The sequence below is a fragment of the Eleginops maclovinus genome, chromosome 6, assembly GCF_036324505.1.
Source record: "Eleginops maclovinus isolate JMC-PN-2008 ecotype Puerto Natales chromosome 6, JC_Emac_rtc_rv5, whole genome shotgun sequence".
Lineage (NCBI taxonomy): Eukaryota > Metazoa > Chordata > Actinopteri > Perciformes > Eleginopidae > Eleginops > Eleginops maclovinus.
Window position 1 is genome coordinate 22,572,308 of NC_086354.1, and position 18,862 is coordinate 22,591,169.

The 18,862-nt window shown below is 39.6% G+C and overlaps 1 protein-coding gene across 3 annotated transcripts; it reads right to left on the reverse strand.

Moving 5' to 3' along the window:
- Positions 1–692: 692 nt before the first annotated feature.
- LOC134866569 (ABC transporter F family member 4-like) lies at positions 693–17,378 on the reverse strand. Of its 3 annotated transcripts, XM_063886792.1 has the most exons (16): positions 17,324–17,378; positions 16,364–16,484; positions 14,906–14,961; positions 12,086–12,252; positions 11,688–11,827; positions 9,530–9,628; positions 7,853–7,942; positions 7,330–7,411; positions 6,917–6,963; positions 6,443–6,515; positions 5,682–6,305; positions 4,687–4,819; positions 3,905–4,233; positions 3,255–3,316; positions 3,066–3,110; positions 693–1,748 (listed from the first exon to the last, which is right to left on the reverse strand). In XM_063886792.1, the coding sequence occupies exons 2-15, from the start codon at positions 16,466–16,468 to the stop codon at positions 3,072–3,074; spliced, it is 2,046 nt and encodes a 681-aa protein (XP_063742862.1). In that variant the 5' UTR covers positions 16,469–16,484; positions 17,324–17,378; the 3' UTR covers positions 693–1,748; positions 3,066–3,071. The 3 variants fall into 3 exon arrangements, with proteins under 3 accessions (XP_063742862.1, XP_063742863.1, XP_063742861.1); XM_063886793.1 differs by lacking the exon at positions 17,324–17,378 and having other exon boundaries at positions 7,330–7,408; positions 16,364–16,576; XM_063886791.1 differs by lacking the exon at positions 17,324–17,378 and having other exon boundaries at positions 16,364–16,576.
- Positions 17,379–18,862: the final 1,484 nt, after the last annotated feature.

The window sequence follows — 18,862 nt, forward strand, 5'->3', positions numbered from 1 at the left end:
CATTCATGTGGATAATCCCTCATTTGTCTCCGTGAGAAAAATGAATGTTAGATTACACAGATTTACGCTTTAATGGAGCCCGTCATTCTCACACGTTCAGGCTGTTTTTCTGCAAGCTGTCTCACTGTAGATGAATCAGAGCTTTAAAAACATCTCACAATTTGAAGCAACTAAAGTAAAATGTCCAGTGATAAAAGAATATGTTGTAATTGGATTAATTAAATGTGAAAATAAGGTCTTGGTTGTTAATAAAATCTCTCAAAACTAATCTTTTAAAAGTCTTGAAAATGCTAAACTGTGATCCTAAGGGTTTTAGGAATCATTTTGTGTTGGGAAATCTGAAGGAAATTGGTATGATAAGTACTCAAATGTACTTATCATACCAATTATTCATCAAAGTATAGCATGTAAATAATGTAATGTCTAAAATGTCATACAGAAAAGTCACAGTAAAGTCGACTCAGAGATGTGAGGTAACTTTTACTCAAGTACACTTTTGAGCTCATTTTAAAAATGTACTTTGAGTATTTCCTTTTATGCCGCTTTGTACTTCTACTCCACTACAAGTCACTTGGTCTTTCGGGGACTTGAACCATTGACCTTCCGTTTCCCAAGCTAGGTCCCTACAGACTTCGCCACCACCACCCAATATAGTCATTAATAGATAGAATAAAAACCACTACTACTACAAATTAAAAGCTGTTACAGAGCTTTATTTCCTCTCACACATGTTGGTCCTCAATAACAGCAAACAAAAATCAAGGTAAGTGAAACAATTCCTGCCGAGCAACCACACTTGCATAGATAACAGTTTGTGGGAATAAGAAACGTGTAGACAAAACCATTTCACAGCTTTATGAAAGAAAACTAAAAACAAAAATGCAACGTAACATGAGTTTCTATTCTAAAACAAGCCCGAGTAACAACTTCCTCTTTTTTTTTACCTCAAAGCTCAACAAACATATAAAAATGTTCATCACCGACACGATTCTAAAGACTAAGATGTGTTGCTCTAACATGACATATTGAAATGTTTTATCATCAACACTTTAGCAGTACCAAGCTCCTCCGTGACCGACTGAGGGGAGACAAAGTTATGGCAAAAGAGGAGACAACAGGTCCCTCTCATAAAGTCAATTAACACTTTGGATAACTAAAACAACGAACCAATTAAGGGATGAGTAATTGTCTAATTAAAGCAAGTGCTCCTCCAAGCATTTGCTGTTTTCAGTTCTACATTACTGATTATAATTGGGTTTGTGTAGATCTTAATTGGTTTTATTCATTTCAAGTTATTTGAAGCCTGTTTTTTTTGTTGCTATCATGCTCATTTTCCCTTTGATTAAAATAACACATTTAAAGTAAAGTTTGGCTTCTTTTGTCGAAAGAAATTTGACACAGCTTTCATTTTAAAAGTATATCAGAAAGCTGTTTAAGAGTACTGAGTGGATTAATACAATTGGCCATTATATTGTCATCAAAATCGTTTAAATCCCCCCCCCCAAAAAAAAACATCAATGCTAAATAAATCCAGTATGAAACACCTTTCCCCCTCCGTCTTTAAGAATAAAACTGCACGGTAAATTCTATTGTTTTTCACAGTATTTTTAGAGCAGGAAGACAGTGAAACGTGACACAAACACATTCTTCTCAGGCAGAACAATCAGGAGTAAAAGGCACACACGTCTTTCAGATTGTCCGGTCGGTTTTATGGAAAGGTCCAGGAAAGAAATGCCATCTTCTGGTGTCTGAAAACAAATGAAAATCCTCGTTAGAGATCGCCAACACAAAATCAATCCTAATGCTGAAATTAAAATGAGAAATGCACAACATCATGTGGGTGTTGTATTCGGGATTTATATTTATTTGACCTCTACAAGTACATTTCTTTACTATGAAATAATATAGTATAGTGTGTCAAAAGTATTCAAAAGTATTTGTAGTACAGTGTGTCAAGTAATATCATGAAACAATTAACCTGTAGCATGTGGAAAAATACACTGCCCGGCCAAAAAGGAAGGTCACTCTCTAATATTCGTTGGACCGCCTTTAGCTTTGATTACGGCACGCATTCGCTGTGGCATCGTTTCCACGAGCTTCTGCAACGTCACAACATTTATTTCTGTCTTGCATTCATTTTTCGCCAAGATCTTGTATCGATGACGGGAGATTCAGACCACTGCGCAAAGTCTTCTCCAGCACATCCCAAAGATTCTCAATCGGGTTCAGGTCTGGACTCTGTGGGGGTCAATCCATGTGTGAGAATGATGTCTCATGCTCCCTGAACCACTCTTTCACAGTCTGAGCCTGATGGATCCTGGCATTGGCATCTTGGAACATGCCCGTGCCATCAGGGGGGAAGAAACCCACTGATGGAATAACCTGGTCCTTCAGTATATTCAGGGAGTCAGCTGACCTCATTCTTTGGGCACATTGCTGAACCTAGACCAGACCAACTGCAGCACCCCCAGATCATAGCACTGCCCCCCCACAGGCTGGGGACCTTTTTTTTGGCTGGGCAGTGTATTAAACATATTCATAGTATAGTATGTCTATAAAAAGGATGAAAAGGGACTATAGTATGTCACAAATTTGAAAAAAGTCATAGTATAACCATCATAAAATATGAAGGTGTTCAAAGTATATTGAGTCGCAATTAAATCCAGTATAGTATATAGTATGCCAAAAAATGTCAAGTAGTCTTAGTATCTGGAAAATATCAACAAATGACATTAAAAAAAATCTAAAATTAACACGAACATTTTTTTGAGCATAAAGTATGTCAGGTTTACAAAAACAACACGAGGTGTCCTTCACTGCAAATCGTTCTCGATCCACGACAACAAACTATTGTGCTTGAAAAGTTTCACAGCTCATTTTTAATGGATCAAATAAGCAATACCACAAAACTCAACATAGTTTATTTATCTTCATAGTCAACTGTATCTTTTCTCTAATGCCAGTTTATTCTTATTTCTTCTTTGTGAGGTCGATGTTTTAGAATTGTTCATTTCTACTAACGTGCTGTGCCTTGTCTTGCTGATTATCTTATACATCAAACTCACCCAGATTTAATCAGAGAATATCTTCTTCCAAGGGGATTTCTTTTTCTGGAAATACAAGAAAGAGCGTTTTATAGATCAGTGTAGAGATGCTGAATCATGGTGTTTATGGTTCAGTCAAACGTGTGGGGAGGAACTTCTCCTGCAGGTACCGTGTTGTTTTAGAAAGTGAGATGTATCCGAGTGTCTTACCGCAGAGCGAGCCTGAGGAGTTTGTTGCTCTGCAGCCGGCTCTGCCTTTGCTCGGTTCTTCTCTGCAGACATCGGGCGGACAAAGTGTGAACATTAGTGCATCATGAAGTTATGATCCGTCATCTAAAAGAGCGGCAATCTATATTATATAATATCTGAATTACTCATGTTTATGAGGCTTAATGCTCGAGCTCACTGTGTTAAATTCAACATTTTAAATCTTACAGACAAGTTATTTTCACACAATTTCACAAAGACACGGCACCAAATACCTTAAATATTAAAGAACTCTCACTTAAAATAACTTCTAAACACAGAAACAATCGAATGTACTTCAGAATTGATTTGAAACTAATTGATTTTGATTCCTAATCCCGTATTCTAGCTCCAGGCCCCTCAGGCAGGCTAACCTGGGGCTCCTGGTTTTATTCCCTAGCGTTTGACTCCGTACCTGGCTCCCATGCTTATATGCGCTGTGTGTGTTAATGTTTACGTTTCCTTTATTTGTTTATTTTAAGGAAGGATGTGTTGGCTACCTGTAACTGTAACTGTACAGCACTTTATCAACATGGGTCGTTGTCTGGGGAATTTCCTCTATCATCTGACCTAAAAATGACTCCTCAAAATGGCCAACAACGCGACTCTCTTACTCTTCTTCTTTGCAGAAATGTCGGGGGTCTCTGCAGTCTCCTCTTCTTCCTCACCCTTCTTCTTCTTCTTAATCTTCTTCTTCGGAAGAGGAGACGAGTCGACTTCAGGAAGCTCAGCGCTCACCGCCTCGCTTTCATCCTCCGTCACCGATCCCTTCTTCTTCTGCTGCTGCTGCTGCTTCTTCTTCTTCTTTGGTGGTTTGTTTTCCTTTGAGGAATTATTTTCTTGATCCGTGTTCATTTTTATCTTCTTCTTTGGTGTTTCGTCATCTTCATGTTGTTCGGCTGCTTCAGGCGTCTCCTCTGCTGCCTGTGGGATCTGTTTTTGTCTGGGGGAGATTGTGATTATTATATAAATGCCATATTTTCCTCGCTCTACGTTGCCTAAAGATATTTATGCATTTATTGTTTCCCCTTTTAATGAGAATATTATCTTTAATACTGCTAAGTATTATTAAAGATATACAATAATTAATAAAGAATAATCTTTCAAGCATCACTAGGATAAAAAGATATGTATTTTTCTAGTTTTTCTGGAATTTTTAGACCTTTCCAAGGCTTTGCTGTTTTGTATGCGACATAAAAATGTAAAACAAAACAATATTTAAATTTGTTGCTGTGTTTTAAATGGATTTCAAACTGAACTACATGCACTTTCAAGCGCTGTACTGAGTGTCCTTTTCTTAATACTCAAAGCAGATGGTTTCAAATGAAGCTCCAAATGTCTATCATCATGTTTCATTTTGCAATCAATAAAGAAAAGGAGAAGATGCTGAACTTACTTCTTCTCCTTTTTCTTCTGGAGAGTCACTTTCACCTCCTCTTGCTTCTGGATCCTCAGCCTCTTCTTCAGACTCGGTTTCTTCCGGAGACGCTTCTTCTTTTTGCCCGTCGTGAGCAGAGAGGAGTCTGCGTCTGAGAGGCGTGAGGGAAAGAGAACGTGGTTATAGCACCACCGCAACCAGTGCCGAATGAAGTATTCCAGGATTTATTCAAACTGTTTAATTAGGCAGCAGAATTTCCCCAGATCTTGTTAAACTGCCGTACCATCTGTTATAATTAGGCTCTACAAATACCCTATAGAGACTGTGTGTATGTATAATGAACTTTATGCAAATGAATCACATTTCTGAGAGGTTCTACATGCTCTGAATAAGCTGCTATGTGTCCGGCAGTGGCTCAGTCAGAACGGACTTGGATTGGAAGCCCCTGAACAGACCTGAAATATGGAGTGTGGACTCCCACTTGCAGAGGTCCCAGTTCAACTCCAGTGCCCTGCAAATAAATTATGTGGTGCCCTTCAGCAAGGCGCTGGACAGTGTCTTGCTCAAGTTCTCAAAGCGTGCAATTTTGTGGCCAATTTTCTGCGCAATTTGCACGAAACAGGAAGTTGTTGCAGCTCTAATGCACATTATCTAATCAGCCCTACATTTGAAATGCAACTGCAGCTCTAATATCTAATTTCAATCACAATACTATTAATGTTGTAGTCGCTCAGGGTGGAGATCATTTTAGCTTCCATACTCTATTTATTATTTTAGAAACTCACTGTAGGCTTTTTGGTGTAAATCTTTCATCTGAAAAGTAACTAGAAACACTTTAAGATGAATATAGTAAACAAAAAGTACGCTATTTGTATGATATAGAAGTATAAAAGTAGCAGAAAATGAAAAATGAACTCGAGTTTAGAACTTCAATCAACTAATCTTGATCAGTAAAAGTTTCAAAGCTTATTACCTTTAAGATATAATGTATGCAAGATCAGTATATTTTCTACCTGTGGCCTCCGGCTCCTTCTCTGTCTCTTCATCGCCCCCTGCTGGTTTGTCCTCAGATGGCACCTCCTCTTGACCGTCTACCTTTCTCTTCTTTTTCTTCTTCTTCTTCTCCTCTGTCGTTTCAGCTGGACTCACGAGACTCTCCTCCTCCTCCTCCACCACCACAGTAACCTCGCTCTCCTCCTCTCCTCCAACAGCTTTTGCTTTTCTCTTTTTATTTTTTATTTTATTTTCTGAAGGCGTGACGGCAGTTCCTTCTTCTTCCACTGCATCCTGCTCCATTTTCCTTTTCTTAGCCTTCTTCTTCTTCTCTGATGGCGTGACCTGAGGCATTTCCTCTTCCTGTTGTTTCTCCTTCTGCTCCTCCTCTTCCTCGGCCTCCTCCTCAGGTTTCTTTTTGTTCCTCTTTCTCTTCTTGGCACTCAGAGAAGCGTCACTGGATGCATCGGGTGTGGTATCTTCAGTCGGCGTGTCTACGTCGGTTTTGCTCTTCCTTTTCTTCTTCCTCTTCGGAGTTACAGCGTCTTTGCAGGAGTCTGCCGCCTCCTCTTCCTCTGCGATGTTGAGGATGATGGAGACTTCTGGTTCTACCTGCTCCTCTGCTGCCTCCATAGTTGCCTTTTCTGAAAAACAAAACAAGATCTTTTTCTTTCTCTGTTTCTGAAAACACAGCATGAATTAGATCAAAGGAAGAGACTTTGGAAGGCAGCAGAAAGTTGGTCTAATGTATGTTCTGGGTACGATCAAAGCATCCTGTTACCGGTTTCAGAGTCTGGTTCCTCGGGGGTCTTCGTCTGGTCTTCAGGTGTCAGTGGGGATGGAAGGTCAGCGTCCTTAATGAACACACAGACAGGAAGTTTAACACATTGTCTCTCTCCCCCTGATTGTCTCCCTACAGGTGCAGCCTCTCCCTCAGGTGCTCCAATCAGGCACCGGCACAGAAAGCCTGAGGAGCTGCAGCAGTGTCTCTGAATCAAAGTCAGACTATCAAAGCCGGAGGGGGGGGAGAGTCGAGGACAATATTGGACATTTATTGCAATGTGGAGAAGCACTCAGGGGAGGGGACATTATATTTAGTTTTTTAACAATGTCTGGTCTGGTGAGGAACAGTAAAACCAGAAGGAGGCGGTAACTGTGGCTGCAAACTGCCGTAAAACACCAAAGAAGAAGAAGAAGAAGCAGTCTCTCAGCGGGGGAAAACCAAAAGTCCCTCAAATTAAATGTTTCAGAATACCTTAGATGTCTTCTCGTCTTCCTCTTGTGGGTTTTCAGAAACAGCGTCTGAAAGAGATCCAAACACCGTTATTCAATCATAAAGTATCTAATATACTTTAATTTCTTTCTGAATGACAACAATTACCCAGTTAGGGACCAATAAAGGAAATGGAATCTTATCCACTCTGCTGTTTAATTAATTGAAATAGGAGTTTTTAGCGTCAGATCTGTTCACACCTTATTGAAAGGCGCACTTCCTGTTTAGATATTCATAATAAATGTTAAAATGTGCTCTTTGGTGAGCAGCTTATGAACCTGCTGTAAAGAGAAGAGCAGCCTGGGATTCCTGCCAGTGCAATGAGAACGAGATGGAAAAGAGATGCCAAACATAAGAGCTACCTGGTAATCGGACATCTGATTGGCTGTTCATACCTGTAGGGGGCGGGGCTTCAGTCTCATCCTGCTGCTCATTGGTCTCCGGAGCCGTCAGCTCTGATGTGTCGGGCTCAATCTGCTGCGAGAGGAATCAACAGGTCAACAACGTCTGCAGCACCAGACAGGAAGTGCCTTTCTTCCCGTACGCTCCGTTCCCTTCACTTTATGACTTATAGTCGAGTGTTCTGTCACTGGGAGCCACAAAACACTGCTCTGAGTCGCAGTTTATCCCATTATAACTCACATCATCAGGACATAAGGTGGAAAATAAGAAGCAGAGATGAGAGACTAACATGCAACTCGTACGTGAACACTTTAAAATAGGAATTCATTGTAAATGTTATTAAAGAGGAATTAATACAGTCTGATGAATCACTTCATCCAAATTGAGGATTCAGTTTGAGGACATTTTTTGGGGGTATGACGAGAGGTATTCATTTTAAATAACCTCAACATGAGCTTAAAATGTAAAGAAATGAAATACAATTTGGTTCAGTCCTAAAATCAACCAGTGCTTCACCTCTGCAGCGCTGCCTTCTTCTGAGGCCTCAGTTAGATTGACAGCTGTCTGGTCCAATGCAGAGGCTTCATCTGTGGCTGCTTCCGTCTCCTGAGAGGAAATCAGAGACAGAAACCAAACATGTCTAACTGCAGAGGATAGAGGAAAGCGTTTAGTTTATTACAGCATGGTTATTCCAGAGCTTTAGTCATGTTGGTTGTGATAACACTTTACTTATTAAAGTCTGGAAACACATAAAAACAGAATACAAGCACAAGGAAATTGTTGAGAGTCACGTATGGAAGTTCACAGATATACCAGAAAGTGGATCAGTTGATGTAGATCTTTCTTTTTCAAATGAAATGTTGCTGCTTTTACAATCAACATAGTGTGTACAATGTTATTAGCACAGACAAAGGGCCAAAACTAAGGAAATAAGGCCCACAATTTAAAAAACCATGAATTACTCTATAATAAACACATGGAGAGAGTTAAAAAGGACTGTTTTGACACTTCAAATTGGGACCAGTAATTGTATAAACAATGTCAGTGCTTTGGTTTGGATTAAGCTGACATTTTATGGTAATATTTCTATCTTTTTTTACAGGAAATCCCACAGATCTCTCATATTTAAAGCAGTTTCAGGGATTGACCATCTTTTTAGATCAACCACAGCTATGTTGATATTTCCAAACCTCCACAAGCCAGAATATTCTTATGAAACTTGATGACTCAGCAAACCAGCCTGGCGTGTACTCACTGTTTCTTACTGGAAGCTAAACAGCACAAACAATGCAGCCACTTTGTAAATCAGTTCCAGATGTGCAGAGGCTGAGGGGAAACGAGGCTCTGCCAGGATTCAACAAATACTGCCGTTTTTACGAGTTTGGTTAAAACGGATAAACCACTCTGCTCATTTCTGAGCCCGTCAGAGCCGTTTTGTGTGGAGTAGGTCAACATTTTACAGAGCAGGGAGCTGTTGCTGTCTCAAATGTGGGAGGAATTAAAATAGTGGACCCCAGTAACCAGGAAAGATAGCTACATCCTCTCCTAGGTTTTATTTATACTATGACACCACTGTATATATTGTTATATACATGTTGTATATTTTACTACTCATATTTCTTTTATTTCTATTTTATTTTAGTTAATATTTTTTGGACTTTGTATGTTTTAATTAAAATATTTAAAAACGTTTTTTAATTTATTGCCATTTTTAATTAAGTTTTATGTTGATTTTACTTTTTTTATTATTCTTCCTTGGACATTTTTGCTTAACTGTTTATGTTTATAATATCTTTATTTTGCACATTCCTAATTTATATTTAATTTTTTTAATCTTTTATAAATTTTGTTCCAAAAGTAAGAAACAAAACCACATTTTATGAAATAAAAAAATAAATAGATGATGTTTATTTTACTTGGACTTCTTATGTTTATACAAACTTATTTATTTCATTCTAAAAACGAGAAAATATATATATTAAATCCACAGTAATTCAGTAAATAAATAAAGCTTTTCTGTACGAGGGAAATTACATAAATGTGTGGTAAAAAAAATGTCTGAAGGCTTTATTTACTTGGAACATTTTAATAAAAATAAAGAAACTGATCAGAAATGAAAAGCACTTTTAGGTACAACACTTAAAATATTAAGTTATATGTTTGTTGGAGAACGAGTCTTACACAATCACTAACCTGCGTCAGCTCCTCTCCGGAGGTCAGAGCAGCATCAGGGGCCCCGACCTCTTCCTCTGCCCCTCGAGATTCCTCAGGAGACACTTCAACTGGAGCCGACTGCAAAACATGCACAGGTAGCTGGTTAGAAAACTAGGTTTAAAAAAAAAAGACACATTCAAAAGCTGCCTCTATCCTGCTCACTTCCAGGTTCATGTTTGTATTTTGTGTCTCTACTGGGACATGTCTCCATGCTTTAATGTTCAAAAAGCTCTTTATTTTTCTCCTTCTGCCCTCTGTCTGAAACCAGAGCCCAGTCTGCTCTGATTGGTTAGCTGGCTGGCTCTGTTGTGATTGGTTAACAGCTTAGAGATGTTACATAGTTATGTCGCTATGGAGGAAACTTTGAAACGTTAGCTTTGCAAACCATTTACATGCACAAAAACCTATATCACGGATACTGTGTTGGAGCGCTAGCCAATAGAATGCGTACAGGCATTTATTTAAGTTTCCCCAAAAAGGAAAGGCTCTGCATTCTTTAGCAACAGATCCTCAAACTAAAGTAAAAATAAATTATTTTTGTGCATTTTTAGATTCAGGCCTGTTTTATGGTAACAGTCATGGAGCACATTGATTAATTTCTCATTTTTTATTGGACAATAATTGAGCTCCAAGGCACCGGCTGGCTCCAATTAATTCCCGATAAGTAGACACATGATGTTAAGTATGTTTTCAGATTGTAGTAAAATGCTCTTTGCATGCAGGCCAGATATAATCAGACCATCTGGAGAACAAAATAAATCTGGTTTTTAAATTTGATTCTGTTCAGTAGAAACATATTTATTGTGTTGAAAGCAAAATGTAGTGCGTGTTGCTTCACTCCTTCAGCAGAGACAGGAAAGTGTGTAAAAACAGCAACTCTTTCATCTCCAAACACAATGAAAAGTAATCAGGACTTTGTAGCTCGAACCACAAAGAGCTATTAACACATAGACACACACACACACACACACACACACACACACACACCTCAGAAGATTATCATTCTGTCACACACTGTTTCCATCCAAACAGCATTATCCACTGCCTCACTGGGCCGACAGAAAACAGCACAGACAAAACTTCGACACACACACACACACACACACACACACACACACACACACACACACACACACACACTAACAGATACAGACGAGACAAGTAGCCATGAAACGAGTGTGTGTGTGTGTAATTCAGAGGAATAAAACAACACTGGACTTACAGCGCTGTCCATTTATCATCACAATTGTCACAGTGACTGGGCATCAGCTATGTGTGTGTGTGTGTGGGAATGTGTTTCAGCGTGTGACGGTGATGATTTCCGGCTGCTACAGAAGCATAGCTTTCACTACTTCTTTCCGTCTCTCCATCATCGTTTATCCTTCATGAGACAACATGACATACGGTGGGTTTCTTTAAGCCCGTCTGATTTTTTAACTTCATTTTAGAAGAGCAAGCTGTATCTAAGGGGCCTCATTCTGCTCATTTTCAGGTTCATACTTGTCTTTTATGCCTCTTTATGACAAGTCTCCATGCTTTAATGTACAAAAAGCTCTTTATTTTTCTCATACTGTCTGTGCTGCAGCTCCTCTTTTCACCCTCTGTCTGAAACCACAGCCCAGTCTGCTCTGATTGGTTAACTTGCCAGGCTCTGTTGTGATTGGTCAACCGCTAAGAAATGCTACATAGTTATGTCGCTAAGGAGGAAACTTTGGGATTTTAGCCTTTGTAAACCATTTACAAAGGCTAAAATCTATATAACGCACGACAGGAAAGGGAAAACCTATGTTGCAGTCCAAGCCAGCATACTTTTTCGGCTACTACTTGATGTATGAGAGAGGATCAAGGCCTCATGTTAGAATGAATAAGTCAGTCTTGATTGCAACGAGCAGCTGCAGCACATAGTAAAAGTAAAAATGCGAGAACAGGGAGAGTTTACTCCATCGAATGATTGCAGCTTCATGGCAGCAGCTGAAGGTTTTATTGCCTCAGATATTTCAGGGACTCAAACTGGTGACCATCCAATAATAAGCTTGCTTCTGTCACCTCTATGCTGCTGCTGACTTTATTCATCTTTGACATGAAGGTGTCAGAGCAGAGTGAAACACAGGATAATAAAGTACATCTGTCTGCTCACCTCTTCGTCTGCGGTCGTTTCCTCCTCCTCTTTCTTTTCTCCTTCCTCACTCCCCGGGTTTGTTGTTTGTGTTTCTCCTGCAGGATGGAGCAGCTGCTCAGAGGCGGACTCTGCAGACGCCTCAACATCTGTCTTGGACTCTGGAGCAAAACGAAAAAGATGGGAGTTTACGGTTAAAACGTATGCATTATATTGCAAATTCAGGTCCAGGTTCAGGGAAATTATAGGTAGATTCTAAACAAAGACAGATCTTAAGTGCCCCATGCTTCGTCACCTCTAGAAACATTTAAAAACCACTAGTACAAACATGAGCGATCCACAAAGCGAATACACAAAATAGGCATTGCTCCCACAGCCTTTGTGTGACACTGCTGGGATTACAACGTGTATAAAGTTACCAGGCGCAGGTTTTGCATCCACGTGATTCTCCTCGGGGATGTTGTTGAGTTTGCCATCTGCGACATCTTCTTCTTCGCTGGTGGCAGGTTCTGGTTTGATGCCGTTCTTCTTCAGAGTTGCGACGTCTTCGGACTCCTGCTTGGCATCCTGAGCTAGAGAGCACAGCCTATAACGCACAAACACACATTTCCTTTTCTCAATACACCTCGGGTTGTTTAAGAGACTGGAAACTGCCCAAACATGCCTATTCATCCATACGTCGAAGCAGGTTTTTAGTCCGCTAATGCTGGTAAAGTAACAAAATGAAGTACACGGTGCCTTCTAAATTTATTCTATTTTATATCCCACACCTCTCACACGTATCGTACATATAATATCCTGCTTTATATTTGGTTTTTGTTTATATTTTGTGTACATTTTTGGTCCCAAATGTATATTTTATACTTTCTTCTTTTTAATGCCGTTTCATTGTATTTACATTGCCTTGTTTTTATGCTGCTGCAACGAAAACATTTCCTCAATTGGAATCAATAAAGTAATTCTATCTATCTATACGCAAATCAGACCTGGATATCAAATTGTTTACTTTGAGTTTCCTATTAAAGGATACTTTTCTCCCACGATGCATTGCACAGAGGAAATGGAGAGGCTACCTACTGCTGGCAAAACAGCTTCAAAAAGACACTCTTGCTGTCTTCGTGAGTGTCATTTTTTGTAAACTAAGTGATAAAACAGACTATATTCTATAGTACATGATTTATAGAACGACATGAGAACACAGCTCAAGTCTTGAATCACGTTTTCTGTCTTTTATAAGCTAAATCCAGCAGTGGCTCAGTCAGTAGGGGCTTGGACTGGGAATCATAGGGTTGCCGGTTCAGACTTGATAAAATAAGGAAAGTGGACTGCTACTTGGAGAGGTCCCAGTTCACCTCCTAGGCCCTGCTGTGGTGCCCTTGAGCAAGGCACCGGACACCTCCAATCCCCCCTCCCCATTGCTCCCTGGGCGATAACTGCCCACTGCTCCTAGTACTAGGATGGGTTAAATGCAGAGGACCAATTTCACTGTGTGTGCTCTGCTGTGTGCATGTATGGGACTAATAAAGAGGGTTTCATCCTCCGATTCTATCTATCTAAGGAGTTTCGGAAAAAATAGTGCCAAGTGCTTTAAGGAAACACGTTCTTGAGAATTTTAAACAAGACTGAAGCGTTTCCTGCGTAATCGTGTGCCGAGCAACTGCAGATGTTTCTGAATGTCACCATGAGAAACTCAAAGAGTCTGACGGATGTTTACAAGCAGGGGGAATTATTCAGACAGCGGGAGTGTGCTTGAATGCGATCGATGAGCAGAAAGAAGAAGTGTGTCACAATCCACTTTTATAACAGAAATTAGCTTCAACTCAGACTCAAAATTGAAGTATCTCTCAGCTCAAAAACTAAGTATTTTTCTCACAAACACCTGTTGGAAAAGGGGAGTTATAAACAGTATTGTCTCACATTCAGACCAATGTGATAGACTTTTGAGATGATGTCATTCATTCATTCATCCTGTATCTGCCGCCTGCTTAATCTTTTTCAGAGTGGCAGGGATTTAAATCCCAGAATGCACCGGGCAGAGGGCCAGGCGGTCGTTCACGAACAGAGACATCCGGTTCAAAGGGACGGTGTGGAGTCAGCAATCCACTGAAATGGAGTTTGGGAGTCTACCAACGTGATTCAAGAAAGTAGAAGATAATGGATTCATCATTATAAATGGATATTTCACCCATGTTCAGCCCCCCCAAAATATATATCCTTACATCCTGTGCCTAATAGAAGCCTGTCAGATAGGAGTTAACGGTGGTCGGTTTTAGTTGAGGACCACAGCTCAACAGACAGGGACTCGTTATAAGCAAATGATTCAAGGAGGTTTTAGCCCATTTTACAACTTTTAAGACCGACTGTTTGAATAAGGGCTATCGAAGTGTTCGTAATGGGTAGTAGATATACATAAAAAACAACAGGCGTCTCTTTCCCAATGCAAGTCAATGGCAAATGACATCACGGACCCACACAGGAAGTTCTAGTTTGGCTTCCACGAAAATGTGTTTCAAAGACGCAGCTCACTTCCTGTGGGCGAATGCTGATGAGAAGGAGCTGATGAAAGACAGCTCGAAAACACACCCGGAGCTCGGATAAAAGCTCAGGATTGGTGTTGGAAAGATAACGGGCTGGTTAAGAGCAGATGTTAACAGCACCCTAGAAAGTGCAAATTGACCAACACAGGGGCCAACAACACACCCCTGTGAGTTCAGCAGGACAGCAAGGGTCCTCAATTTCCAGCGCCCCCTTTCCCACCTCCTCTTCTCGGTCCTTATTTATATGTTCTCTTCTTCCTCCTCTCTTCCCAAGGCTGTGTAACATCTGAACCTGACTAGACTAGAGTTACATTTTTATATTTTTAGACACTTTGAGTTAACGTGCTCGGTGCCATGAGGACATCGTTTGTCCCGTTATTGACGATACTTTGCATTTTGCACAAGTTTTTATTGGATCGTTTTTATTTTATTGTTTTAAGTAAGTCTCTTTCCTGTCCTTGTTTCTTCTTCTTCCACCCCTCTTCAGATCACTCGCCTAGCATGTCCATTTTACCTGACATTATCCCAATTAATAAAAACATTTCTTATAATCATGACTTTTTTAAAATCAATCATTGACTGTATATCAATTTATCTGAAACATTTGATAAACAGTTTTTCTTTACATGCTAGGGCTTTGCTCCTGAATCCATCAACTGTTTGATATTGAAAGGAACTTGTGTAGTAACATGTTAGACTTACTTCATCCAGCCTGTGTAGATATCATGAAGGTTGTGGGTTTCGTCTGGAGTTTCCACCTAAATGCACACAAAACATTTTTTAGCAGCCTGAAGAAAAACGAGGGACCTTGTTCCCTGAATGTTACATCTATAATCAAGTGGCTGAACAATATTCCTTGAACCCATCTTGGGAAAAGCTAATTTCCTGTTGGTCAGGAATGTTTCCACGTTGAAGCCCCAGGCTCCCGGAAATGAATCCATGCAGCAACTAAACAAAACTGGCACTATGAGGGTGAGGGGAAATGCAACAGTGGAGTGAGGCCTCAGAGAGCAGTGGGTGGTTCCATTTTCAAGAACATTTTCTCGAGATTAGTGTCGAGACCTTTTTTTCTATTGTGGTCTTCCTCAAACTTTATTGACTTTATTTTTAGCCTGAGAGCCTGAAACTTATGACCAGGCAAGATTCCCAATGGCCGACTTTAGAAATAACACATTTGTAATTGTTATGCATTCAGCACGACACGAGCGATGTTTCGTACTGCAAAAGGTGCAGAACTACAAAGAGACTTCATAAAAGGGTTTAAAAACGCACCAAGCCTAAGTATTTTTCCATTCAGTTTGCATTAAAATGTTGCAGTTTATAAAATATAGTCCACTGAAAAAGTTAAAGACATTAATTGTGTGTGTACTCGCTCTTGGTGTGTGTGGTGCCTCATGGCTATACATCATGTTAGGGCTGCAGCTAATTAATCAATAACTGTTCAAATCTTTTAATTATTGCTCATTTAACAACATCACGTAGTAGTTTAGCATATCAACCTTCAGAAAACAGTGAACAAGTAAAATAAATGCATCAACATTTCCCTTAGTTTCTTGTAGGACTAAAAGATATTTAGATTGTTATGAAATAAGCTAATATTTACAATAGAAAAAAAGTGACATGTGCGTTTAATGATTACCTGACCACCAGTATGAATTATACTGTATTACCAGGCATTAATCAACTGTCAATCAACCAATAGATTAAAATTGCTCATCAATGCAGCAATAGGACATTTAAATCAAAATGTAAAACTTTAATCAGTAAAAAACACAAACATGGAAGGGGGCTCTGAATGGGGTGTCATTGTGCAGCAGCAGGCCTGCAGCAGCGTTGTTTTCACAGCCATGCAGCTTCTGAAACATTATGTTCTTTTCCTTCAGGAGGCCTGAACAACGACACATGTGCTCATACACACACTCAGACATACAGACACGCTGCCCTGCAAAGCTATCACTGCAACACTGGAGCAAAAAGCACTCTGAAATCCCATTTATTTTTAATTTAAGCCATTGTAAATAATGCAAATCGCGCATGCTCGGTAAAGATTTAGCAATAAAATGGTCAATTTGATCAGGAATAAGGAAAACAAAGGAGGTACAATCAGCTCAGGTCGGTTTTACACTGTAATTTTGGTAGAATCAGAGCTAAACTACTTACCTGAGCAATGTGTTTCTCCAGCACCTTGGCAGCTTTCTTGTATCCGTTCACCTTCAGGTGCTGGAAGATGAGAAACAGCAAAGCGGTGTCTTCCTCTGAAGCCATACTGTCCGACTGACGGCTGGGAAACCAGACAAAAACTGGAATATTATGAAGCAGTTATTAACAGTTCACTTCATGCTAGCAATTCAGCGTGCAGCCATGACAAACGCCCCCTTCGAAATGCATCATGGGAAGTGGAGTTTTCTCTAGGGGCAGCATCGAGAACAACAACCGCATTTTGGGGGATTTGATTTTTACTAACACGAAGTTAAATCGACAAATGACACATCTTACGATAATATAATGAGGGAAAATGTACTATATAAAGACAGTATACAGATGTCTTTACATGTCTAATCACTCAATCCCGATTTGGGAGAAATGATGTATTTATGTGCACTATTTTTATAAAGTGTACAAGTAAACAACACTTATTTTGTTGTTTGTGCTTAATATACAATATATTTTTACATACATGTGACCCTTATAGTCCCATCTATGATCTTCTCCAGCATTGTTGTCCTTCCTATAGCTGTTTTGTCTATTTCTGTGTAAGAATATTCAGAGCAATGCAAACAAATTGTATGCGGGCACAAGCCTCTACAGTCTATGGTGCACATACTTGGTAATTACATGTACAGATACATCAAATAATAATATATATTTTTGCAATTATTTGAAATATATATACTTTAAATTGTATTTTTACTCAATGAAAAGTATTAGTCTCTCTATTCTGCCAGTGCCATGTAGTCGTAGTTATGCTAGTAACCACATGTGAGTGTCGCATGCTAACCTGCAGAAGAAAGTATTTTCTGAACACTTAAATATGCTTTTGAAACATTATCAATTAAATAACAAATCATCAACCCAAACTAACTCATTGGCTATGTTTGCCTTTAATTGACAACATTTTACCTGCTGCTGGTTTGGGGTCCACACAGCCAATCAAGAAGTTGCAGCTTTTAGTGGGCTTTAATCCAAGGGACTGTACCATTATGAGCAGAGTGAAGGGTGTAGGGTTTCTTTTGTTTTAGTAAATCGTTTTTCTAAGTATTGCAAATAACTGATATTATCAATATTTCTCTTTTAGGACATTTCAAATGAGACATGTTTTTAGATAACTGTACTATTTCATTGCCTTACTTGATTACATTTGGTTTGGCCATACCCATTTAAAGCCACAGGTAGAAGCTCCTCCTCGTGTTACACTTGGATCAGTCCAGTTACACTAAATGTTTTTCTTATAAAACATAAGAAACAAACTAGATTCGTAGTTGTTTTTATCATGACCAGCTCTCTGGAGATTGTGTGTGATCTCCCACCACCACACAGCCAAGAATACCAACCATGCACATAAAACATATGAGTTAATCAAGTTGGTACTTTTGTACAGAAGATGATTAGGGCAATGAGAACACGTTTGGGGTGGGATGACCACAACAAAGGTTGAGTTCTGACTTTTTTCTCTGAATTCTGACTTCAATCTCATCATTTTGAGAAAAATCTAAATCAGAATTGGTTTTATTACCAAGCAGGTCCTAATTCTGATTCTAAAACTGTTCTTTGGGGGGGTTTTCCTTATGTGACTCGTATCCTCTTCCGTATGTATAAAGGCAAGTTGACAAAGCAAAGAAAAGTAGTCGATAAACTGTGAATGAAAAAGATGCTGCATTTTTCTTAATAGCCTTGCATACACCTTTCATACATGCTTGGTTTAATTACAGCTTTTATTTCTTAAGTTAACCTTTTATTTCTTCTCTGTTCCTTTTTGTCTCATGTCTTATTTATATTTTGCATTGTTGGAGGAGCCTGGGATTTAAGATTTCCATTGCCATAGCTACACTGAATCTGGTCATGCAACATACACCTTCCATTAATGCCTTTATTTCCACATTTAATCCCGTGTGTGTTCTCCCTGTGCTTTCTCTCCTGGTGACTCTTTTTTGTTGTTGTAGCAGTTTTGCATCTGCACAGTTTGTTGCGTAAAGAGAGAAATTCCTGGTTTCGTCCGGAGTGCCAGCTGGCTCCTCTGGTTCTCAGCCTGCAGTCATAGCGTTTGGCCGCTGATCTGTCCGGGATTACACAACCACAGAGGGGGGTGGGGGTGGGGGGGGGGTTCAGATACGATGACATCCATCAGAAGATACAAAATGATCGCGATAAAGACGCGTACCTACTGTGGTTCAACGAGTGGTGTAACATGCTTAATACCGTTTTCCCGTTTCGAAATGAACCCCAATGAAACCAAGCCTAGCGGATGTTGAGAGTTTCAGCCTTCAGAATAAAGCTAGCACGATAGGAAAATGAAGCCGTTTGACAAACAGAAAAATGTTATCAAGTGCTAATTTACTGCCCTACATATTGTGAGGGATTCTTTAGGCTGAGGTGTTTAACCTTTGACACAGTTCATCATTCTCTCCTTCCTCTGTCTCTATTCCCCTGGCATAGTTCTGT